Source organism: Sander lucioperca, chromosome 14, assembly GCF_008315115.2.
Source record: "Sander lucioperca isolate FBNREF2018 chromosome 14, SLUC_FBN_1.2, whole genome shotgun sequence".
In the NCBI taxonomy this organism is placed as follows: Eukaryota; Metazoa; Chordata; class Actinopteri; order Perciformes; family Percidae; genus Sander; species Sander lucioperca.
The window spans coordinates 34,164,253-34,190,500 of record NC_050186.1 but is presented as its reverse complement, the minus strand read 5'-3'; the positions used below and the strand labels follow the sequence as shown (position 1 = coordinate 34,190,500).

The 26,248-nt window shown below is 41.5% G+C and overlaps 1 protein-coding gene and 1 long non-coding RNA gene across 3 annotated transcripts; both read left to right on the top strand.

Annotated features, from left to right (window-relative positions):
* The first annotated feature begins 5,830 nt into the window (after window positions 1-5,830).
* On the top strand, window positions 5,831-24,919 carry ndor1 (NADPH dependent diflavin oxidoreductase 1). 2 transcript variants are annotated; one of them, XM_035991381.1, is made up of 15 exons: window positions 5,831-5,959; window positions 7,563-7,702; window positions 8,986-9,063; window positions 9,389-9,486; window positions 9,583-9,681; window positions 12,173-12,274; window positions 12,417-12,620; window positions 14,276-14,403; window positions 15,821-16,032; window positions 16,435-16,542; window positions 16,702-16,816; window positions 19,808-19,954; window positions 20,753-20,871; window positions 24,025-24,119; window positions 24,495-24,919. In XM_035991381.1, the coding sequence occupies exons 2-15, from the start codon at window positions 7,568-7,570 to the stop codon at window positions 24,637-24,639; spliced, it is 1,785 nt and encodes a 594-aa protein (XP_035847274.1). In that variant the 5' UTR covers window positions 5,831-5,959; window positions 7,563-7,567; the 3' UTR covers window positions 24,640-24,919. The 2 variants fall into 2 exon arrangements, with proteins under 2 accessions (XP_035847274.1, XP_035847275.1); XM_035991382.1 differs by lacking the exon at window positions 5,831-5,959 and adding an exon at window positions 6,014-6,180 and having other exon boundaries at window positions 24,495-24,639.
* On the top strand, window positions 21,792-22,070 carry LOC116041426. The gene is made up of 2 exons (XR_004102951.1): window positions 21,792-21,829; window positions 22,005-22,070. It is a non-coding gene; the product is annotated as an uncharacterized LOC116041426 (long non-coding RNA).
* Window positions 24,920-26,248: the final 1,329 nt, after the last annotated feature.

Below are 26,248 nucleotides of genomic sequence, written 5' to 3'. Positions count from 1 at the left end.
CAGACAGACAGACAGACAGACAGACCCACAAACACACAGACAGACCCACACACAGACAGACAGACCCACAGACAGACAGACCCACACACAGACAGACAGACAGACCCACACACAGACAGACAGACCCACACACAGACAGACCCACACGCAGACAGACAGACAGACAGACAGACAGACAGACCCACAAATACACAGACAGACCCACAGACAGACAGACAGACCCACAGACAGACAGACAGACCCACACACACAGACAGACAGACAGACCCACACAGACAGACAGACAGACAGACAGACAGACAGACCCACACAGACAGACCCACACAGACAGACAGACAGACAGACAGACACTATACAAGTACAAATACTATACAATTCCTCAGCCAGGCAGAAGCCTTTTGTACCACTTCTTCTTTGGCTTTGTCATCATCTGGCTCTGAAGATCTACCAGCTGAGACCTCATGGTGCTCTCGGTCCTCTCCCAGTCCTGCTCTTTTTCCTGCTGAGTCAGCTTCAGGCTTTCTGTGGCCTGTAGGAGGGATGCCTTGTCCTCCTTCCACTGGTTGAGATTACTCTCCAGCTGCTGCTCAGCCTTCTTCAGAGCAGCCATGAGGTTCTTGTTGCTTTTGTCCTGCATCTCCAGCTGGGCTCTATGGGAAGCCTGGGATCTTTCCAGTATCTCCTTTGCCTCTTCGTCCTGTTTTTGGAGAGCTTCCTCCATCTTGCTCAATTTATCCTTCAGCTCTTGAGCTTGAGCCCTCTCAATCTCTAGATAGCTCTCCAACATCACGTTGGTGGTCTTACCTACCGCGAGCATCTGTCTCTCTTTACCAAGCTCCATCTTCTGAGTCTCCACATTATTTTTAAAGGCCTCCTTCTCTCCCTTCATCTGCTCCAATTCGACCTTCAGGTCTTCAGTAATGAAGTACTGCAGCTCGAGATCTTTTTGGGTTTTTCGCAGTCTGTTGCTGATTTTTCCCAGCTGGGATTTCAGATACTCTGTTTCCCTGGGTGGGGAGGGGACACGTTCAGCCAGAGCCTCATCCAGCTGGGCTCTATGGGAAGCCTGGGATCTTTCCAGTATCTCCTTTGCCTCCTCTGCCTGTTTTCGGAGAGCTTCCTCCATCTTGCTCAATTTATCCTTCAGCTCTTGAGCTTGAGCCCTCTCAATCTCTAGATAGCTCTCCAACATCACGTTGGTGGTCTTACCTACCGCGAGCATCTGTCTCTCTTTACCAAGCTCCATCTTCTGAGTCTCCACATTGTTTTTAAGGGCCTCCTTCTCTCCCTTCATCTGCTCCAATTCGACCTTCAGGTCTTCAGTAATGAAGTACTGCAGGTCGAGCTCTTTTTGGGTTTTTCGCAGTCTGTTGCTGATTTTTCCCAGCTGGGATTTCAGATACTCTGCTTCCCTGGGTGGGGAGGGGACACGTTCAGCCAGAGCCTCATCCAGCTGGGCTCTATGGGAAGCCTGGGATCTTTCCAGTATCTCCTTTGCCTCCTCTGCCTGTTTTCGGAGAGCTTCCTCCATCTTGCTCAATTTATCCTTCAGCTCTTGAGCTTGAACCCTCTCAATCTCTAGACAGCTCTCCAACATCACGTTGGTGGTCTTACCTACCGCGAGCATCTGTCTCTCTTTACCAAGCTCCATCTTCTGAGTCTCCACATTATTTTTAAAGGCCTCCTTCTCTCTCTTCATCTGCTCCAATTCGACCTTCAGGTCTTCAGTAATGAAGTACTGCAGGTCGAGCTCTTTTTGGGTTTTTCGCAGTCTGTTGCTGATTTTTCCCAGCTGGGATTTCAGATACTCTGTTTCCCTGGGTGGGGAGGGGACACATTCAGCCAGCTGAACTTTTAAGTCACACATCTCCCTCTGCATCAGCTTTTTGTCATGGCTCAAAGTGCTGCCCTCTCTCTGTTGTTGGAGCTGATCGAGGACATTGGCCAGCAAGTCCTCTCGGATGATCAGGTGAACTCTTCCCTCAGATTCACATTGGGTGAGCCTTGCCTCGCTGTCCTTCAGTTCACACCGTACTTGTTCTTCAAGTGAACTGAGATAGAAATTCATTTGCGGTTCAATCTCTCTGGAGTGGAATTCCATGTTTTCCAACTTCGTATTCTGCTGACCAGTGTCTTTTCTCTCGTTGCGATGTGCACCTTTGGATTGTCACAGTCAAATGACTCTCTGATACAAACTGCTGTCTGAGTGAATTTGTGTCAGAACTAAAGTTGGGTCCCAGTATTCATAGTGTGTCGTTATGACAACAACAACAACATGTATTCTTATGTTTTCAATCCAAATGGTTATTGATTCTATTCCATTCTATCTTTGATTCTATTGTTGCTATCGTATACCAGTTTGTTTATGTTTGAATATACAGTATGAATGTTATGATTTCTGATGATTCCTAAAATATGGCAAAGAAAGAACACTTTACGAAATATGGAAAGGAAAAAGATGGATGTCTTTACACAAGAGCAGTACACCCAAGTATGCGCCAGTTGGGACGCCATTTTCTGTAACTCCAATAACCATGTGTGCTCGGCAACTACCTAATATTTAAGATGTGCATTTACCACAATAACATTTTTTTTTTTTTACAGTTATTCAAACTGTCCAATACTTTTCATGTTGGATTTGAAAAGCCGTTTAGCCCCTGCTCATGTTTATCTTGTACATGTTAAAAGTTGTTGTAAAGGAAATGAAATATGAAGCTATCTCTTTCCCTCGATGCTGCAACAGTGAGAATGTCCCCATTGTGGGAATAAAGGGCTTTTCACACGGGGAGCCACACTTCACCTGCGTAGTCGCGTGGATCCGCGGGATCTCGCTCCTCATGTGAAGGACAATTCTCAAACATGATATGTCACTGAGTGGCATGTTTTCAGTTTTTAGCTATTTCTATTTCTATTCTGTTGTATATGTTATAGGGTTAGATATGTAAATATGTACATACAGTATATAAATACATTATCTAATGATGTTTTACAGTTTCTTTTGTTTGATCATAATTACTGATAAAATAAGACACATTCTATTCTATAGAAAATGCATTTCCTGCGGAAAATGCGTGGGAATGCTGAATAGCTGAATTGCTAAAGCTAAACTGGTTGAATAGCTTAAATCAGTAAGAAGAAGTTGAAGTAGTGAGAAGAGTTGAAAAAGTGGAAATCGTTTTAATACGTATGAATTTAAAAAAAAAGTTGGAAGCTAAACTGCATTACCCAAGTGAAGAGCTAAAATACATTGTTACAAAAGCTTGAAGCTGAACTGTAATACTGTCAAAGATGAAAGTTGAAATGAATTACCTAAAACGGCTGAAAGAAGAAATACTTTGTATTATTATCAGACACTGCATAGAACGAAAAAGCATCAATTTAGCTGATATGAGATGTGAAATATATTAGGTAAAAAGAATGGGGCTGAACAAAAGGAAAGAGAGGACAGAGAGAAGGAGAGAAGAGAGGAGAGAAAGAGAGGAGAGCCAAAATAAACATGAATAGCTGAATTGTTAAAGCTAAACTGGTTGAATAGCTTAAATCCGTAGGAATAAGTTGAAGTAGTGAGAATAGTTGAAAAAGTGGAAATCGTTTCAATACGTATGAATTTCATTAAAAAGTTAAAAGCTTATGCTAAACTGAACTGTTGGCTTCAAAAGTTGAATAATGACAAAAGACGTAGAACATTGTGAGGTCTGAGTATATTTTCTAACTGATAATCACTCACAAATGCAGAAATATGAAACAAATAGTACGAAAAATCTTAAAGCTCAAATGCACTACACTGCTAAAAAATCTGGAAAATTGTTAGAGTTGGAAGCTAAACTGCATTACCCAAGTGAAGAGCTAAAATACATTGTTAGAAAAGCTTGAAGCTGAACTGTAATACTGTCAAAGATGAAAGTTGAAATGAATGACCTAAAACGGCTGAAAGAAGAAATACTTTGTATTATTATCAGACACTGCATTAGAACGAAAAAGCATCAATCTAACTGATATGAGATGTGAAATATATTAGGTAAAAAGAATGGGGCTGAACAAAAGGAAAGAGAGGACAGAGAGAAGGAGAGAAGAGAAGAGAGAAAGAGAAAGAGAGGAGAGGAAAAAGAGAGCCAAAATAAAACATGAATAGCTGAATTGCTAAAGCTAAACTGGTTGAATAGCTTAAATCCGTAAGAATAAGTTGAAGTAGTGAGAATAGTTGAAAAAAAGTGAAATAACATCTCAATCAGGGACATATTGACTGATGTATCACAGCAGGATTCAAACCTTGATCTCCCACACCAAAGGCATACACAATATCCACTACACTATCATCTGTATAGATGCTTAATGTTCCTTTAGCACTTATAAAGCCTGTCTTTGATCATTGATCACCACACCTGCTAATGCTAATGAGTGAGAGACAGTGTGAGAGAACCGTAGGTTCTTTATTTAGAACTGTAGGTGAAAGTATGGAGGGGCTGAAAATTTTGGGAGCGGAAGAAAATTTGAAGGATTTGAAGCATGATCTCATTGACTTCAATGTTTTAAAAAAGTGTTAAAAAGCTTAATTTTTTAAAAAGTATAAATAATAGAAAAAAAGTTGCACAGAGCACATTGCCTGAAACTAGACAAAAATACCTACGTTTTGATGTATAAATTGTGTATGACAAGTAGATATTGTGGGCGTGAGAGCAATTTATAGAGAGGGGACAAAGATATTTTTTTTAACGTTCTGTGCTCTGGCGATGACATCATCCACTCTAGGAGACGCCACACACACTCACTAGAAACGCAGAAAAATCCTGAAATGATCACTAAACTTAAACAGCTTTTTCACAAAAACTGTAAAAGATATGAAACTGAAAAGATAGAGCCGGATAACTGAATATTTTGTGAACATTTTAAAGTTTGTTTGGCGTCTGTAGGTGAAAGTATGAAGGAGCTGAAAATTTTGGGAGCGGAAGAAGATTTGAAGGATTTGAAGCATGCTCTCATTGACTTCAATGTTAAAAAAAAGTCATAAAAAGCTTATTACTTTAAAAAGTATAAATAGTAGAAAAAAAGTTGAAGAAGTCCCATCATTAGCTGAATGAGCTGAACATTTTAAAAGTTGAATGGTTTTAATAGCTGAACGTATGCAGAAGTTACAGAGAGCCAAAAAACGTACGGAAGAGGGAATAAAAAGAAAAATAAATAAACAAAATGGCCGACAGGAACAACAATAGTTGGAATGCTGTTGAACAGCATTCCCACTAATTACACAGAATGAGCAGCATGCATGTCACGACTGTTGGGTCTGTTGGTTTTCTATGACTCTACAACACTTACTAGTAAATTATTTACCATGTAGAAATATCACTTCTACCAAAAAAATTGATTTATGAGGTTAGTGATGTTGGACTGCTATTATTTTGAACACAGCTGTAGCCTACATACACACATTTATAGGACATACATTACATACATACACACATTTATTATGGATAAAGACATATACATAGGTATTCTCCGATACTTATCAAGTGGTGAGTATATCCAGAGGGATACTCCAGGATTGAAAAAACTTATTTTATATATTATAAGACATCGTGAAGCATACGTTGTCAACCACCACGCATTTGTTAATTTATGGATAGATCAGTTTATATTTGAATGCGTGATCTGCTCTTGTACATGTTCTGGCTCAAATTAAGCCCTGGTTGCTGGTCTTGGTGGAGCTAGTTTAACTACTTTATATACAGTTAAGCAATTTACTCTGTTTGTCGTAAGTAGAAGTTCAGAATCTCTGATTTTCCTTGTGCGGCTTTGAATGTAGCATCACCAACGCACGAACACGAGCCAATCACAACGTGAAACTGGCTTGCCGTAAAGTGTAGCGTTGATGTTTAGAATGAGGAGCTGTTTGCCTTACTTGGTGGAGTTATTTGTTAATTTTTTTAAGCGTTCAAGGCTATTGTTGGCGAAGATAGCAGCGGTACGTGTCTTGTTTACTTGGTATTTGGTGATATAAATGATTAATATTAAAGAAAAATAAATACGAACAAAAATAATTGACCATATGTTCTGGCCAGCTAACTAGCCTGCTAGCAGCTAGCAACACAGTGATGTCCAGTAACGTTACAAGACTAGCTAGCTAGTTATCCGGTTCTAGGTTCTAAACCGTCTCTGGTGTAACTTAACGTCGTGATTATCGAGGTAGGAAACTGCATTATAAGAGAGTTAACGTTAGTCTTATTAATGTAATTGTGATGATTTCTGTAACGTTACAAGTAATAGACATATTTAGCTACTGGCCAAGGTTATATTTCGAAGAAGACATCTTTGATTAAAGATGCTTAAAAAAACAGACATGTCACAACAATAAAATAACAACTTAATATGCTTAAATTGAGCATATTAAAAATAGATTGATCGCACCAGGTTCCCTATATGAACACTACACTGGCAGAAAGTTAACATGATCTCATTACACGTGCACATTACACATGACGACCACATGTAAAGAAACACATGGTCACAATGATATGACAATATTACAATAATAAAAATATAATAGTATAATGACCATACAAATCCTATCAAACAGCACGGTTCCCAACAATTGGGCCATATGCTGTTATTAATTTGTTGTGCCTTATTACTAAATTTAGCACAAAAAGTAAGGACATTTGTGTTTGGTAGATTATTTCTCTGTGGTAACAATGCTTTTTGGCAATACATCTTATACCGTTGGAACGCCTGTTTAGTTCAGAACATGATTTTGTGGGATGAGCAGCAGCGCTGAGTATGTGGGTGAAACATTTGCCAAATCTTCTCTGCCATTGGTGGAGGCAGTGTGATGGTGTGGGGCGGCATCTCATTCACTGGAAAAATGAGGCTTGTCATCATTGGAGGCAATCTCAATGCAGAGAGATATAGAGATGAGATTCTGCAACCAGTGGCAATCCCATATCTCCACAGTCTGGGACCGAACTCTATCCTCCAAGATGACAACGCTCAAAAGTGCTCATATTATGCTTTTTGGCTTTTTCCCTTTCCTTTATTGTGTTATATATCTTTTTGTGCACATCATAGGTTTACAAAGTGAAAAAGCCCAAAGGCACTTACCATCTCCAACAGAAAACACTGTTCACAAACTGCTCTAAACAGCTCTATTGTAGTCCAGCCTTTACTTCAGAGACAAACGTGGTCACTTTGTAACACATGTTATAATGCTCGCCTAGCTGCTAGCATGGCACGCCCTCATACTCTGCTTCTGACTGGCTAGTAGTCCTTACCTTGGTACTGAGCATGTGCGACTCCCAACAAAGATGGAAAAGAAGTGCGATGTCTCACTCTGTAGCTAAAACAGAGAGCTCAACACACAGGGTGAAAAGAGGAGCTGCAGCAATGTGCAGTACAACAACAATATGGTGTTTGTTTTGAAAATTAAACCATGTAAACCTTTTTTGGTACAACCTCTAAATACAATTATGAACCTGAAAATGAGCATAATGTGAGCACTTTAAATGTGCTCTAGAAATAAACTTGACTTACTTCTAAAATAACAGATGATATTGTGACTTTGTTTCTCTCAGTCATAATGTCCAAGCCCACTCTGCTGGTCCTGTATGGGAGCCAAACCGGTACGGCCCAGGACACGGCCCAGAGGATTGGGCGGCAGGCGCGGAGAAGGCACCTGCAGGTTCAGGTGCTGCCTCTGGACAGCTACGTCGTGGTAAGCAGGGTTTGGGGTGGTGTCTACCGCACATGATGACGTCTACAGTGACACACCACGATGGATGATGACACCATTGTTGGGTGGGGGGAGTGTGATGGTGATGTGTATGAATTCAAAATAATTTATGTTAATGAATTAATATTCAGCAACATTTAAAAACAATAAAACAGTAAACATCCCTGCCTCTATCACTGCCACAAAAACGTTTACCAAAATGGTTACGATTTACTTGAAGGTATCTACATAAGAGTGGCATGGCACTGTCATGAACGTGTCATAAACATTATAAACAAGTCATGAACGTTTTCGTCATTCGGTTTTTGTCATGACAAGTTAGGGTTAGGGTTCACGTGTCGTGTGTGTGTGTGTGTTTTGGTCATCTCTAATCTTGTCCAGCGTGAGTTTAAATCCTCCTTCAGCGAGACAGGAATTTCAGAAGTGGGATGGCGCTACACAACACCACATTGTGGTTTTTAATTGTACCGTTTGATCCTCAATCTCCTTGGATCGAGATTTCTTCTCAATGCTTCTTTGTAAGTCGTCAAAGTCTCCCGAACTTTTAGTCAGTCAGCCTGGTCCATCAGAGGGTCAAGAGAGTGGAACTCAATCCCAAAACCACATCAGACAGTTAAACACATATACGTCTTTTACTGAGCAGCTAAAACACTGGAGGTCACTACATATACATGTCAGCACTAACACTATTTATTATTCTGTTAGTTTGAGTCAACATATATGAATTTTACTTATTGTTTCCCCCTAGTTTAATACTGCTTTTATTGTTCTTAATGGCTGTGTCTGTTCTAATTTCTATTTTTTTGACTTTATACCCTGTTGTTTTGCCTTGTTGTATATCTTTCTGTTTTTCTGTTGTGTCTTGTTTTATGCTAAGTTGTGTGCTGTACTTTGTTTTGTTGTTTTCTGTCTCTGTGACGCTTTATGCTAAGTTTTGTTTTGCCTGTGTTGTTTTTTTGTATTTTAAAAAGCCTTTTTTTTTAACATCGAAGGCAGGGGACTACAGATGAAAAATAGCCTTTTGGCTAATTCTGGCTTTTTTAACCCATGGGAAATCATGTGTTTTTATTAATTTGCGCTGTCCCCTTCCATAAATAAACTAAACTCAAACTTTCTTCACGTATCCAGAGTCCTGCACCTGAGTTCTTCCATAACACAGGGATTGAACTCTGTTCCTTGCAGTGGTGGGGGACATTTGTTAGGGGTGTGTTAAAGCCTACATAAATCCCCTGAAACCCTCGTGTGTGTTTCCTCTCATCAAACAGGCCAACCTGATCTCCGAGTCTCTGGTTGTTTTTGTGTGCGCCACCACTGGCCAAGGAGACCCTCCAGACAATATGAAGGTAATAAAACAGAAAAAAAAGATAACAAAGAGACAGTTAAGAGGAAGAATAGTATAATTCAGTTTTGTGGTGACCTGTCCCTTTTAACTGTTCCCATAATTAGTGTGAAAAACCATACAGTGCATGTGAATATGGATGTGCTTGAATATTGACTAGAGTGTTTGCAGTTTAAAATATCTCACATCAATAGTTATATAATGTTCATATTTTCTTATTTTATACCAGAAAATACAGACAAATTGTTCAAATAAGATAACCCATATATTTTGTATATGTCTGACCCTGTTCACTTATGTTTTTCTGCCCATCTCTACTTTCTTCAAAGAACTTCTGGAGGTTTATCTTCAGGAAGTCTTTGCCTGTTGGCTCTCTGGGTCGCTTGGACTGTGCCATAATGGGCCTGGGGGACTCCTCTTATCCTAAGTCAGTGCTTTTTCCGGTTTACGGCCCTCGCGGCACACATTCAAGATGACTCATGGCCTTAATAAACCAATAATTATCAACCACTTTCCCCCGTAGGTTCAATTTTGTGGCTAAGAAGCTTCACAAGCGTCTTCTGCAGCTGGGTGCCAATATGCTGCTGCCTGTCGGGCTGGCAGATGACCAGCATGACCTGGGGTAAGAATTCAGATCAATTTCAATTTCACTTATAGTATTACATGGTAACAAGAGTTATCTCAAGACACTTTACAGATAGAGTAGGTCTAGACCACACTCTTTAATTTACAAAGACCCAACAAATCCCCCCCCCAAGAGCAATAAACACAAATACTGTTTTCATTTATTAATCACTTCCAATTGCTTTATCTTTGACAATATCGATCACAAATAAAAGGCAATTCAAACTTAAGACATCTGAACGTCGCTGAGGAGCTTGTTGAGTGTTGACTGGGGGAACGTGTAAGATATGGCGAAAAAAAATTGTGAATTAAAACATTACCAAAACCTCAGAGCAGGAGAGAGGGATTTTGACATGACTGTTGTTTTAAAGGAACACGCCGACTTATTGGGACTTAGCTTATTCACTGTATCCCCCAGAGTTAGATAAGTCCATACATACTCTTCTCATCTCCGTGCGTGTCGTAACTCTGTCCGACGGCTCCACCGGTAGCTTAGCCTAGCACGGATCCTGGAGGTAACCGGTTCCAACCTACTGCTAGCCTACTGCTCCCAATAAGTGACAAAATAACATTTTCCTATTTACATGTTGTGATTTGTATAGTCACAGCATGTACAGATAACAAGGTCACATGAGACACAGCCATCTTCTAACCGTATATAAACTGGGAACTATATTCTCAGAAAGGCGAAGCACTGCTACTCTCTGCTCAGGGCTTCTCAGGTGCTGCAAGCATATCAGTCCGCCCAAGTAGCAGAGCTTCGCCTTTCTGAGAATATAGTTCCCAGTTTATATACGGTTAGAAGATGGCTGTGTCTCATGTGACCTTGTTATTTTTACACGCTGTGACTATACAAATCACAACATGTAGATAGGAACACATTGGCGTTATTTTGTCACTTATTCGGAGCAGTAGGCTAGTTGGAACCAGTTACCTTCAGGATCCGTGCTAGGCTAAGCTACCGGTGGAGCCGTCAGGCAGAGTAACAACACGCACGGAGATGAGAAGGATATGTATGGACTTATCTAACTCTGGGGGTTACGGTGAATAAGCTAAAGTCCCAATAAAACGGCGTGTTACTTTAAGTGTGCGCCCTTTTGCTGTGTCATCTTTGACCCAGCATTCAAATTTGACAAACAAATTAGTTTGGCTGTCAAATCTAGCCTTTTTTCATCTGAGGACTATAGCTAACATAAAATCCTTTCTTCTCTCGTAAGGACTTGGAGACTGTTATTCATGCTCTTATTTCGTCTCATATTGACTACTGCAATTCCTTATATTCTGGGATTTGTCAATCATCTTTGTCACGCCTGCAGCTTGTACAGAATGAGGCTGCTAGATTGTTGACTGGTACCAGAAGGAGGGACCGTATTTCCCCAATATTGGCTTCTCTTCACTGGTTACCAGTCAAATATAGAGTCAATTTTAAAGTAATGTTACTTGTTTTTAAGGCATTACATGGACTGGCCCCTTTATATATTGATCTCCTTACCCTACATCACTCCTCCAGGACCCTTAGATCATCTAATCTGTTCCTTTTAGCTATTCCAGTCTCGGATGAAAACAAAGGGCGATCGTGCCTTTTCAGTTGTGGCCAGAGACTGGAATAAACTTCCCATTCATATTAGGTCCTCCCCCACTGCCGAGATCGCTAACTCTCGTCATAAAACACACTTTTATTCTTTGGCGTTCGACTCAGTTTAGGGACATTTGTACTGAAGTGTGAAGTTTGTATCATGTTCATTGTGTCTATGTTTTATTGTCGTCCTTTGTTTTTTATAACATAACATAACTTTGTACAGCACTTTGTTCAGCTAAGGTTGGTTTGAAATGTGCTCTATAAATAAATTGACTTGACTACTGATGGAAATATACATTATCCAAAATGTATCCGTTTTTCAGCAAAGTAGAGCGAGTCTGGAAGTAGGCCTGCACGATTAATCGTTATAAAATTGCGATCTCGATTCACCCTGTTCACGATTTAATTTTTTTTCTTGATTTAAAAAAAAATAATAATAATAATATTATTATTTTTTTTTTTTTTATGACTTTGATTCTCATTTAATTTTACGAGCCGACTGCATCACAAACGCTACTACTTTCTTCTGTGAGTTTTAAACATAGACTGTATAAAATGCAATGCAATGCTCTCCCTTCTCTTCATTGAAGCCTCTATGTTTACAGGCTTGTGGTGATGCGCAATGTGCTATAGGTGCCAAAAAAAATCTATGTTTGGTACCGCCAATTTGTTTTGTTGTGTCATGGTTCATGTGTGCGATAAACATTACACTTCGCGAGAAAAAAATCACGGCAGAGAATCGTGATATCAATTCTAAGCTAAAAAATCGTGATTCATATTTTTCCCTGAATCGTGCAGGCCTACCTTGAAGCGTGGGGAGAAAGGGGGAGAAAGAATGGCATGCAACAAATGTTCCTAGCTGGGATCCAACAGTGGGCGTTTTACTTACCTCAAAATCTGTTTGAACCAGGTCAGACGCTGTGGTCGACCCGTGGCTCACATCATTTTGGGAGAAAGTGTTTGCCCTGTACCCATCTTTGGCTGGTGTGATTCCAATGAGAGAAGATGAACCGTGAGTATGCTCTCGATCTCATTCTGTGGTTGCATATTTTGAATGAAAGTTTGTGTCCTTCAAAAGCCTATTAACTCCTGTTTTGGGTTTACTGTTGATTCAAAGTCAGTTGGAATTGTTTTGCTTGATTTTTTTGGGGCAGGCTCCCGCCAACGTACACTTTCCACTTCCTGGATGATGTGAAAGAGAAGACAGATGACAGGCTGAGGATTCCCATGGAGCAAACTGTCCCCTCCCAGTCCCATCCCTTTCCTGCCAGACTGGTGTCCAATAGCAGAGTCACAGACACGTTGCACTTTCAGGATGTGAGGCACATCGAGTTTGATATCACTGGATCCAACGTTGAGTAAGTAATCTTGAGTCTCTTTCAGACGTGCACCCCTTTACATTAATCTGACAGCAATTTAGCATGTCGGTCATTAAAGCTTCTACCCTCATAAGCATTTCAGACCAAACGCAGTTTGCGCTGCGCTTGCCGCTGGGTTCAGTGCACATCTGCAGCAAAGTTCATCAACCAGGCTGGACTTTGGGTGCAGCGGCAGCACGAACTCGCCGGCGGTGCCCGCGCTTGGCTCAATACAGCGACGCAGTCTCGTGGCACAGCGCTAGCCATTGGAAACAATTTGTTTCAAAACGCGTATTCTGCACTGCCAGACCTTCCTCCACAACGCTGCAGAGGTTGGTCTGGCGAGTCCACACAGCATTCCTAGATAAGAAAAAAACTCTGGTTTATTGCCATTTCTTTAAACCAATTACAATCGTCTTGGGCGGTGCTAAACACCGGAAGCAGCAACGGTGCCTCTGCTCGGGAAGGAACTTGTTTTGGCGGAACATGTGCACGTAGGTAGGCGAGCTCTGGAAGCGTGTGATGAGAATTTTACTCCAAAAAAAAAATAAACGTAATTTACTTGTTAATTTGATAATTAAATTAGAACGGCAATACAAAGAAAGCAGAAGGTGAGGGACATCCGGCCGAAAATGAAGGACATCCGGCAGAACCTCCGACGGCACCGGAGCTATCCCGGAAATGAACCGTCGTTGATATAGACTACAGAGCGGATCGTAGCTGTTGTAACCGTCAGGCCACTAGGATCCTAAAAGAGGACACTTACCCCTATTTTCCACCGGGTGTGTCTGCGCTGCGTTCCAGAGGCGCTGGGAGCCCCGCGAGCAGTCACGGCCATTCAAGTCAATGCTTGATATTCCACCAGCCGCGTCACGGCGCGTACCAGAAGCGCGCGTGAAGCGGCTTTCCGCTCCGCTAAAGATACACGCCAGGTCTATTTTCACGCGAGCCTCGGGGCGTTCAGATATTTTATGTCGTGATAGCAACTCACTCCTGTTATCTCTCTCTTTCACATATGCAATATTATTCTCATGGGTTCTGCCAGCATAGTGTTTGGACATGAACAATAATATTCACGCTGATCCATCATGTCATAAATTTCATGTTTACTGCTTATTTCCGTCCCTACAGCAAGTTTGTAGGCACCGTACCACCAACAACCGGACTGGAGGTTTGCAGTACTGTAGTCTCGCTTTGCCCGACCCTCCTCCAAAGCACGCTGAAGGAGGGTCTGGCTAGTCCACATAGCGTTTGGGGATGGGATGAAAACATGCTCTGGTTTAATGGCATTTCTTTAAACCAATCAGAATCTTCATGGGCGGTGCTAAACTCCATACAGATCCGCTGCAAAATAGTCGTGCGAGAGAAAACTCAGCTTGGACAGAAATTCTAGCTAGCTGTCTGAATTTACCCTGCAGAGATCTGAGGAGCAGTTAACCATAGTCCTCAGAAAATCCACCAAATATAAAATTCCAACACAAAAAAAGCGGAAAATACATGCATCCGGCGGAATATTCCTGCAGCACCGGAGCAATCCCGGAAGTGGAACGTGAAGGATATGGACTAACAGTACTGTGATGAATTGTGGGGTCCACTTTTCTTTTCTTCTTCAATGCAAACTGAAAGTGGTAATTAGTTGTGGTAATGCTGTGTAGGTTTGCTGCTGGTGACGTGGTGATGATGCGTCCATGTAACTTTCCAGAGGACGTACAGCAGTTCTGTCAGCTGCTGAGATTAGATCCAGAGGCCAGGTTCACTCTCAGGGCCACAGACAACACTGCAGGTAGGTCTGTCTGTCTGTCTGTCTGTCTGTCTGTTTTCACTGTGTGCATTATCCAAGTCTTTTGGTTCATAGCAAATAAAAAAAATAAAATAATAAAAAACAACTTAGCCTGCGATTGACTTTAGATGTAACACTATATTCCAGATACAGAAGGTTCTTTTTTTTTTAAGATTATTTTTTGGGCTTTTCCACCTTTTAATTTACAGGACAGCTAGGTGAGAAAGGGGAGGGAGAGGGGGAAGACATGCAGGAAATCGTCACAGGTTCGGATTCGAACCCTGGACCTCTGCGTCCAGTCATAAAACTCCAAGTATATGTGTGCCTGCTCTACCCACTGAGCCAACCCGGCCACTAACCTGCTCTTCATTAACACCCCTGTAACTTTTTTTGGAGTTGAGCCTACTGTTCAATAGGAAATAAATGAATGTTCATTATGAAGTCATCATATCAATACATTGATACAATACACCGCCTGATCACATCCGGTGTGGCCGGACAGATTGGATAACATGGGCACCGAATTCAAAATAGCTCTGCTTCATGGCGTTTTGCGGCTATTCGCAGTGCTTTTGCGTGCGGTGTGTTTCTGGCATTAGCCTTGACATATTTAGTTTTTTTTTTTTTTTTTGGGGCATTTTAGGCATTTATTTGTATAGGACAGCTGAAGACATGAACGGGGAGAGAGAGGGGGAATGACATGCAACAAAGGGCCGCAGGGTGGAGTCCACTGCGTCGAGGAGTACACCTCTATAAATGGGCGCGCGCTCTACAAGGTGAGCTACGCAGGCGCCCAGCCTTGATAGATTTGATTGTGAAATAGTCTCACTTTGCCAGACCTTCCTCCACAGCGCTGCGGAGGAGGGTCTGGCTAGTCCACACAGCATTCCGGGATGGGAGAAAAACGTGCTCTGGTTCATTGGCATTTCTTTAAACCAATCACAATCTTCATGGGCGCTAAGTGCCGGACAGAGCCACGATGCCGTCTGCAAAAAAGCCTCGGGAAGGAACTTGTTTTGGTGGAACGCGTGCATGTTCAAAAGTTGTTTGTCGTACACCAGAAAACTTAAAGCCGTAGTGCGTAGTTTCTGTCGTCCCCATGAGGAAATCTAAGTAATGACAACAGAACTGTCGGCGCGTCCACACGATACAAGCCTTCCGTGATCGCGCGCCGCTAGTAGCCAAGGAGGACACGGAGGATTAAAAAATATTAGACTCTTCAGAAGAGGTTATTATCTTTACTCAAGTTTCTGTGCGCGAAAGTCACCAGACGACCCAATCTTCTGAACATAAGAAACACAAACAAACACACAGAAAGAAAGCCCAAGGGAACGGACATCCAGCCGAAAAGAAGGACATCCGGCGAAATGTGGTGGATATAGACTAATGGTGAAATGACCATGATCCTCTGTCTTCTCAGTTCCAGCCAGGCTTCCTCAGCCCTGCACTGTGCGCCACCTGGTGGAGAGCTACCTAGACATCGCTGCTGTGCCTCGCCGCTCCTTCTTTGAGCTGCTGTCTACCTTTGCCACCAATGAGCTGGAGCGGGAAAAGCTGATCGAGTTGAGCTCAGCGGCAGGCCAGGACGAGCTGCACAGCTACTGCAACCGCCCCCGACGCACCGCGCTGGAGGTGATGGCTCAGGGTTAGAGTCAGCGCTGGGATGGGAGTTCAGTCTAGCCCGGGGAAAAAAAATATCACAATTCCAATTAAAACCTTGCCTTTTTGATTCAGCTTTTTACTTTATTTTAAAGCCCCTGTGTGTAGGATTTCATGTGATTATAACATCTATTTAATTACTTTGACAGCATACATACATTTAGTTTGTAGAAAAATGAGGCAATGATCCTGAAAGTAGGTAGTCAAAGTGTTGCTTTTTGCACATTCATCTCAGTAAGAGCATTGCTGCCTGCCTCAGTCTTTTTTGTTGCTTCCAGTAGGAGACAGACCTCCTCAAATTCTACACATAGAGGCTTTTAACATGTCCTTTGACCTGCAGAGTGACTGTGTTGTGTTGTGCTCTTGCTGCTGCAGGTTTTGGCAGATTTCCCCCACACTACAGCAGAACTCAAAGTAGACTATCTGCTAGATCTGTTCCCTGATATCCAGCCCCGCTCATTCTCCATCGCCTCCTCTCTCCAGGTAGCTCATCCTTTTATGACAACTATTTATACGCTATAGAAAAATCTGCTGCGTTTCATCTGGATGCTTTAGGCAAAGCTGTAAATTGCATTCAATCGGTAGACAGAAATCACAGTGTGAAATCATGACTTATTCTAGAAAATCCTTCTCTCTGCACAGGCTCACCCACACAGGCTTCAGATCCTGGTAGCTGTGGTTAGTTACAAAACCAAGATGTATAAACCGCGAAGAGGCCTCTGCTCCACCTGGTTAGCCTCCCTGGACCCGGCACAAGGTCTCTCACCACACTTTACAAGAGCTAAGATCACAGCCACAGAGATGACTTCATTCTGATTGGCTGGAGGTTGTGTGTTAATATCAGACATGCATACATTGTGTTCCTTTTCTCTGTTAGCATTTTCTCAGGGGCTGTTTTCTCAGTAGCATGCAGCTGAAATCGATGTGTCACCATGTTGAAAAAGATGTGTCAACATGGCCTTATGCAAGAACCCCTTGTATGAAGAGGCATACAAGTGATTTAAGAGAATCTGGGCATTCACCAATTTCCTCTCACTTTGTTTTCTCTTTGGTACACACTTCAAATATACATAATTACGACTACATTACTACAAAACAGTTGCGTCTTAATGAGTCTTGATTGATAAGGAACAAATGTTTAGGCAAAGAACATTAAGGGGGTTCAATTTTCCAACTTTATTTTCGTCCCTGAATTGCAATTGGTTTTACAGCAAGGCATAGAATACATGAAAAAACATAGACATACAGTAAAGAAGGAGATGGAGGAGGTGTCCTAATTACCAGTGGGCTAGGAGGCCAACAATAGGGACTAGTGTCCAACTTGTCACATTTGCCGGTGTACAAAGCACAGCATCAATACCATCTAACCCCCCTTTTTTAAGTTTAATCATGGCCTGATTGTTCCTAGTAGTGTAGTAAAAATAATATTTTTATTTTGATCTCTTTTCATTTTCCCTTTGGACTTTTAATTTTAATTATGACTAAGAATATCCTCCATAGCTCTCTCCCTTAAACGCATATTAATAGCAGTATTCGCACGCGCACACACACACACACACACACACACACACACACACACACACACACATACATACATACATACACACATCCTAGGACAACACACTTAAAAATGATCACACACGCAAGAAGTATTCCAAAGATTTCCTTGTTTGATTAAAACAATGTAATGGAATGTGATTTGTAATCTTACATATGGAAGTAAGCCAAAGTTCCAAAGTGCTTCACCGTTATACAAAATTGCCTAATAGTACTCAGCATAAAACACATATACAGTTCATACATTGAAAACAGATACTTAACAAAAAAAAGCAATAGGACAAACAAAACAGAATAACCACATGGGGGAGTGTCTCGACACGCTTGAGCAACAGTGATTCATGATAGACAATTAAACAGGAAAGTGCTGATGAAAACATATCTGTTCTTAATTAAGATTCAGACCACAAGATTAAAACAGATGGTAACAACAATCTTTGAAATCATTCCAGTAATAAATAACAAGCTACGATGTAAGTTTTTTGGGCAATTGCGCGCCTTCAATTTACATCCACTAAAAGGACTCGTTTGCCACTGACATTTTAAGATTATTATTAAGTGTCTGACAACATTATGGAAAGGTTACCTATAGAGATAGACCTTTTTGTTAAAGAGTCAGATCTTTTTTGTTTAACATGAAACAGCCCCAAAATCACCATCGCCAAACCCACCAGACTCCATTTAAAAAAACTGTAATTTTATCATTATATAATGCACTTAATTCAAAGTCGACAAAGGCTGTTCCAACATGAAAATATGTTGGCTCTATAGACACTAAAAGTATTGTTTTTTTTTTACATGGAGTCTGGTAAAACAAAATCTCCTTAACAAAAAGGTCTATCTCTGTAGGGGTCCTTTCCATAATGTTGTCAGACACTTAGAATAATAATCGGAGTCGGTCAGTGGCAAAAACAGCACTTTTAGTGGACAAAATTGAAGATGCACATTTGCCTTATAGGATTACATTGCAGACCGTTTCGCGGCTGCCGGTTACAGCGTTCTCGCTCAATACTGGACCAATTTCAAGATCAGACACCAATGCATGGGAAAATAGGGTCCATGTTAAAAAAATAAATAAATCCTTTAGGGCTGGGACAATATACTTTTGTCCCAATTGGATTCTTTCACAATACATGGGTGGCGATTCAATTTGTATTGCGATTCTAGAAGTATTGCGATGGCAATATATCATGAGACATTTCTAAAAACAAATAGTTTTCTTAAAAGAATGCACGTCACGTGTCAGTCAGTCAGTCCGACATTTCATTTGTAAAGAAGAACATAACGTGGATATTCTGCATTTTCTGTGGTTTGGGCTGTAGCAGTGCCCATGTCAGGTTGCTAAAGAAACGCACCTGCCTGTGGCAAAAACTTGAGACCGATTCAACTCTTGGAGAAACGCAACCAAACGTTACGCTGCGGTGGCCAATCGTGTAACCGGCGATCAGACTTGGAGACATAAAATATGATCAAATATATTCTAAAAGAAGGGGAAATTAGTGATTGAGACCCATCTCTAATATAAGCCATGTTTCAAAGAAATGCTGATGATATTAATAGAAATATTTTTTTTTTGAAAGCAGACGTGTCCTAATTAGGCCTGCACGATTCGGGGAAAAATACGAATCACGATTCTTTTAGCTTAGAATTGATATCACAATTCTCTGCCACGATTTTTTTTCTCACGAAGTGTAATGTTTATTGCACATATGAACCATGACAAAACAAAACAAATTGGCAGTACCAAACATAGATTATTTTTGGCACCTATAGCACATTGATCATCACCACAAGCCTGTAAACATAGAGGCTTCAATGAAGAGAAGGGAGAGCATTGCAGCACTTGGAGCGCTTTAAACCCTATTTTATACAGTCTGTTTAAAACTCACAGAAGAAAGTGGTAGTGTTTGTGATGCAGTTGACTCGTAAAATTAAATGAGAATCGAAGTCATTAAAAAAAATCAATAAAAATAAATGTTAAAGTTATTTAAAAATTAAATCGTGAACAGGGTGAATCGAGATCGCGATTTTATAATGATTAATCGTGCAGGCCTCGTCCTAATTAAATCCTGTAATCCTCACCAAGTCCTACAGTTTATAAAAAATAATATCACATAACTTTTAAAAAAAGTAATTTAAAGCCATGTCTATGTCATGACTATTTTTTGTGTCGTATTAAATGGTGTTACAGGGGAGGTGTATGTGCCTCTGTGGGTGAAGAAGGGAACTATGAGGTTCCCTAAAGAGAAGGACACCCCTGTGATAATGGTTGGACCCGGAACAGGAGTGGCACCCTTCAGGTCGGCTTTACAAGAGAGGATCGCTGAGGGGAAAAACGGTGAGATCTTTACCTCTCCGACTTTGTCTCTCAGAGCGGCGAAGTCCCTCCCCTTGCGGTGGACCGCCATGGGACCTTAACTCGGAAAAAATATGAACGGTAGTGAATGGGGAAAGACAAATTATTTTTTGATCCTGTTTGAATAGAGCCATTAATTAAACATATGATGTTCATCAGTTTAATAGATAATTTCGTAAGTCAAGAAAGTCTCAGTTTATTGTCAAACTGTTGAAGTATAAGACGTAATTAGAAAGACTACACACTGAAGCTACGATGTCTGTCTGAATCCTACCGGGGATGTAACATTACTCACACGAGCAGAGGATCTTGCTTGTTCTTTTGCTTATCTGCTGAAAACACTTCACTGGATCAAACACATCAGGTAAGGTAACGTTACATGTGTTGTGGAACAGAGCTTAGCTAGCTAGTGAGCAAATTGAGCATCAAGCTAGGTGACGTAAATTGTGCGAGACGAGAGATGTAGTTCACTGAGCGGTTTCACACAAAACTAAGTGGTACTACGACAAACCTACCGCTAACTGAGACTTTCTTCGGTTGAAAAATTATCTTTTAAATTGACGAACATATTTGTAATCCACGGCTCAATTCAAACGGGATAAAAAATATATTTGCCTCTCCCCGTTCACTACCGTTCATATTTTTTCAAAAGATAGGTCCCATGGACCGGAAGTAGAAGGGCGTGACTTTGGCTCTCTATTCTCTTTATAAATGACCTCACTTTACATCATTTCACAGCTCTGACATGACACACCTCCTCCTTGTCTTCCTGCTGTTTAGCCAACGTCCTGTTCTTTGGCTGTCGCTCTGAGCGGAAAGACTTCTACCTCAGGACAGAGTGGGAGGAGATGATGAAGACCGGACGCCTTAACCTCTTCACTGCCTTCTCACGAGACCAGGTCACACACACTCGCTTAATATTCACGTTAATGATCACAGGAAATCACAGAAAGTCAACCAGGCACTTTATTCTTCCTTGGAAAAGTGAACTAATTAACTTCAAAGTAGTCTCGCTTTGCCAGACCTTCCTCCACAGCGCTGCGGAGAAAGGTCAGGCTAGTCCACACTGCATTCCGTGATGGGAGAAAAACCTGCTCTGGTTTATTGGCATTTCTTTAAACCAATCACAATCGTCATGATAGTCTAGCTAGCTGTCTGGATTTACCCTGCAGAGATCTGAGGAGCAGTAGACCATAGTCTTCAGAAATCCACCCGAGTTTAAAATTCCAACACAAAGAAAGAGGAAGGAAACGGACATCGGCGAAAATACATGCATCCGGCGGAATTTCTTGCGGCACCGGAGCAATCCCGGAAGTGGAACGTCAAGGATATAGACTAGCTTTAAAGCAACACAAGACATACCAATGAACTTTGAACTTTTGTTATAATGTCATACGTTTATTTTATTTCATTTAAAAATCCTGGCATGTGGGTGCGCTTGTGCGTGCTTATCTTGCGTTCCATTTACCTTTGAGGTCAGAGGTGGGAACTGGGAATGACTTTGCACCAAAGTTGAGCACGTGCCAGTAATAAGTCGTAAAACCATTATGTTTAGGGGGTGGGGGGGTTGTTAGCCATTGTCACACCTGCCTATTTTAGCAACATGTCAACAGATAGAAGGTGGGCAGTATTAGGGCTGTTGGAGCGAATACCGAAAGTCGAATATAATTCGAATAGTAAAACATCAATACTATTCAAATGCTGAAATTACTATTCAAATGTGACTTTTTTTTATAAATATGTTGGCTAACGTTAGCTAATCTCCATCTTCTCGCTTTGGCCTACCCGCATGTGTCACTCATGTCACGTCTTATGAACAATAACTTAGCGGGAGTGAGAAAAACAAGGCATTGTGAGGTCTAAGCTAATGTTATGTACCGAGTAAAGTTAGTACAACATTACGGAGCTAACGTTATGTACCGAGTAAAGTCAGTACAACATTACGGAGCTAATGTTACGTACCGAGTAAAGTCAGTACAACATTACGGAGCTAACGTTACGTACCGAGTAAAGTCAGTACAACATTACGGAGCTAACGTTACGTACCGAGTAAAGTTAGTACAAGGGGGAGTGACAGACTGCGGCTGGAAATCATAAGGACGGGAAATAGTTTTAACATAACTTTAAAATCGACATCCACCGAGCCATAATTCATATATTACCTTCTAACAGCTGTATTCTCAGTAATGTGAAAGTCTGCAAGAATCAGGTTGCTTATAAATCACTAAAATAGTAGTGACAGGTCCCCTCAAGGCCAGGCTGATGTTAGAAGTCCCTCTAGTGGCCAGAACGTGTAACAACAACCACACTTTTTGCAGTGGCATTGACAATGCATAAGCCTAACACACTACTAAGTAGTGTATTACATATTAGTGTATTACATATTATTTAACAGGCTGCATTTGAGCATTAAATATTTGAATATTAAAAAACATATCAAATGGAATTTGAATGGTATTATAGAGGAAGATTGACAGCTCTAGACAGTACTGTGTGTATGACTGATTTAATGAGACATCAATAAGACAGACCACTTGCCCGGTCCTCCGGTAACGTTAGCAGTTAGCAGGGTTAGCATGGTGGCGTTAGCCTGCCCCAGTCGGGATCACTTCACCGGCTGTGTCTCAACTTTTTTGCGAGTAAGCAACTAGAGTGCTGTATGACATGTAATGAGAAAATGACTGATAATGCCCATCTATGGAATTAAATCTGTTCCATCAGATTTTGAACTTAAAAAGCCATTGAATATCTAGCACCGAATTTGGTGTATTGAATTTTTTATTCTGAATTTGTGAACATAAAAAAAAAAAGGTGAAAATTAGTCGTTAGAAGATGTGGCAAATGGAGACCGACAGCAAGAAGACTTGCTGGCAAACGAGGACGAGTGGCCTCAGAGCCGGTTCCGACTTCCTGGAGCTGTCCTGTTGGATCTCTGAGCTGTTTTGGGCCCAGCGTTACAGAGAGAGGCACTCGTAGAAACCACGCCGTGCCAGTCCCGCTTCAAGAGGGGTCAGCTCCGGTGTCCCGTGGCATAAACACTTTCTCGGAGTAGCGCTGGGCGTTTCATTGCATCAATTTTAATATCGGCCCATTTCTTTTTACTTTGGGCCACAGTCCGACCTCTGAGGCGTTTCACTGACTATTTCAGGGAAACTATGGGCGTGAGATGAAGTGGTGCCACATTTAGAGTCGAATGTGGGGTTACACTTTACTTGAAGGTATCTACATAAGAGTGACATGACTCTGTCATGAACGGGTCATAAACATTATAAACAAGTCACAAACGTTTATGACATCACGCTTCTTTTAGTTAAGTGTCGTTCGGTTTTTGTCATGACAAGTTATGGTTATGGTTCATGTGTCATGACTGTGTCATGTCACTCTTATGTCGATTCAAAAAGCGCTTTTGCACACTTCTTTTTTTGGGGCTGGTGCGTCAGAAAAAGTAAAGGTTACCAGTCACACTTGTTGAAGAAGTCCCGCACACTGTCCATTACGCATGCAAATACTTTATTTTTTTTTATTTCACAATGTTTCGGTCACACAAGACCTTCCTCAGGTGAATTTCTGGAAGAATGACCGTGTGACCGAAACTTCTTCAGCAACTGTTATGTCGATACATTCACATAAAGTGTTACCGAATGTGGTTCATAAAGGGAAACTGGCGTAGGACGTGCGTGCGCACGGTTTTATAAATCTGAATATTTCTGTGCGTACTCACATCCAATGTTTCGTCCGTACGCCACTTCTGACAAAAATTCGCCGCACAGTTTTATAAATGAGGCCCCAGGTCATGCAACTGAGTTTTTTTTTTTTTTTTTTAGGTCAGGTGGAATGGATCTATCTCTGTTGAACTACCACGGCTGCAGCTCGTTGTTTTTGCGTGTTTGCGTTTCATCAAAATGGGCAGTTAACAACTACACACAGGCCAAAACAAAAACAGACATTCCGTCCCGGAATGGAAATTTCAGAAGAGAAATTAGCGTTGCTATCGGAGAAGATGGTAAGCATTTCAACTCGTGGCTGAATTATGAAAGGTTGGTGTATTTCAGGAGGAGAAAGTGTACGTGCAGCACCGTGTGAGGGAGAACGCTGAGCTCATGTGGGACCTGATTGCCAATAGAAGTGCCTGCTTTTACATCGCTGGGTGAGTCCAAGGCACCAAAACTAAACGTCTCCTTTCTTCACATCTGGGTATTCAGGATAGCTTCACAATTTCCACAATTGTCTCCTTGTTCTATGCCTATGTGTTGTATTGTTGTAGCGCATCTGATGTTTTGAGCCATCAACCTGCTAGGGACTGTAAATGAAAATTAGCCTGCATGGCTAAATCTTGCACATTTACATGTTGGACTCAGGTTGATTAATGGGCGTTGTCTCTTTTTTTAAATAAAGAAATCTAAAAAAAAATAATAATCTAGAAGTCCCCTGTTTGCTGTGTTAAATAGGGACAGGTGAAACACTGAGTGGCTGTAAATGTACAGTGTTATCCTTGTTTTGTTTTTTTCTTCCTTCTATGCAGTAATGCTAAAGAAATGCCAACCGGCGTGTGTGACGCTCTGAAAGAGGTGTTCCAGCAGCAGGGAGGCATGTCGGCCGAGGACGCCGAGCAGATGCTGGCCGCCATGGAGAGGACAGGCCGATTCCAGAGTGAGACCTGGTCCTGAGCACACTCCTCAGAGCGGACGTGAAGACGCTGCAGCCACGGTGACTGCATGACACGATCCCTGCTGTGGAATCAAAGTGGATTCATCCATCGCTCAACATCAGCATATTCAAGCACGGACATTCATTCTTCACCTTTTGCAGCAGCATGCGTGACAAAATAACCTCAGCCATAGATAGGTTCACTAGCTTTTTGGAGCTGTCAACCATATCTCACAGTCTTTATTCAGCGAATGGAGCTGGCTCAGGTGTCATCACATGACTGAGTTAAAATGATCCATTTTCCAATTAAGATCTGATATCGATTAATAAAATGCCCAAATCGATCTTCTACCATGGATGTATTTTTACATTTTTTTTTGTGATGTATCTGTCATGTTAGTCCTGTGACGTGAAAAGCACTTTTTGGGGTTTAATTCTTAATGTAAACATTAATCTGGTGCTTTATAAAATATTTGAGGGTTGCGTCTTCCTTGCACAATTTACAGCGTACGTTCTCTGAGAATCTCTTTTATATCCAAGCAAAATTGGTATTTTTAACTGAAATTTCCCCAACCTAACTGATACCAAATCGAAGCGGGACCTTGTGAATGGGAAGCTAATCGATTTGTGAAATCATCGGCGATACCTGGCCCTACACATGACATAAGTATGGGGTTTAATCAAGTCTCAAAACTTGCGCACATAAAAACCAGGGAGACTTTGGAGGCGGGGGTGACTGGCATCTCTGCTCCTTTGATTGGTCACTTTGAACACTTACCAGGACCTTTTGATTGGCTGTTTGGTTTGATCGCTCACACAGTTTGTTCGCAGCCAGGCAGTGGCCTGAGAGAACAACCATTTGTTGTTGTTGATTAAGCCTACCATCATTTTGTAGAGCTCAAAACGAAGTAAAATGAAAAAAAAAATTGACTAGGCAGTTCACTCGCACGTAAAAAAAGAGGGTAATGTTAATGGCTGACAGCTTCGTTACAATTGTAAACTACATGGACCATATATGCCACTACACGGTTTACTTGTGTTAAGGGTATTGTAGGGGTTGCTGTTCCTGTTCTAGCCAGAAACTGTGGCCCAGTGTTTGCCGTACTGCATTTGTGCACGTGGAGCAGAAATGCTCCCTCGCAAGGATAGTTCTCTGCTCGTGGATACTGTTCCGTTGCGCTCGTATCACGTGTACGAGCCTGGTATTATTATTATTATGTGTGCGGGTTTTGAGACTAGATTAAATGCCTCAGGTGCTGCAGATAACATAACAGCCTCTCAGGCTGCATTTAGCACAAGCAGCCCTGCTGGGGAAAAAAGCAGCCTGACTTATGCAGGGTAGGCATAAAGGGTTTTTTCACCTTTGTTTTTTTAGGGAAGGTTTGCTGAGAGGAAGCCTCTCTTTTGCAGGAAAGCCCTGATCACACAGTTACGTAAATACCTGGAAGCTGCCCAGTACAACCAGTCTGTGGTAACATGCTCGCTTCTCTAACCTTTAGGCCACCACTGCCCAAGTTACCAACTCCACTTTTACTGCATTCTTTTTTTGCTGCATTCCTGGTAGATGACTTTGTACCGTGAACAGAGTATGATCACTTTTCACAGAATCCTGTCTGAGTATAACAAACT

Bases quoted from the DNA above. Each gene is read 5' to 3' on its own strand.
- ndor1 (XM_035991381.1), top strand. From the start codon at position 7,568: ATGTCCAAGCCCACTCTGCTGGTCCTGTATGGGAGCCAAACCGGTACG. The intron at 16,543-16,701 runs GTAGCTCATCCT...CTCTCTGCACAG, and splicing joins CCATCGCCTCCTCTCTCCAG to GCTCACCCACACAGGCTTCA. The intron at 19,955-20,752 runs GTGAGATCTTTA...CCTGCTGTTTAG, and splicing joins GATCGCTGAGGGGAAAAACG to CCAACGTCCTGTTCTTTGGC.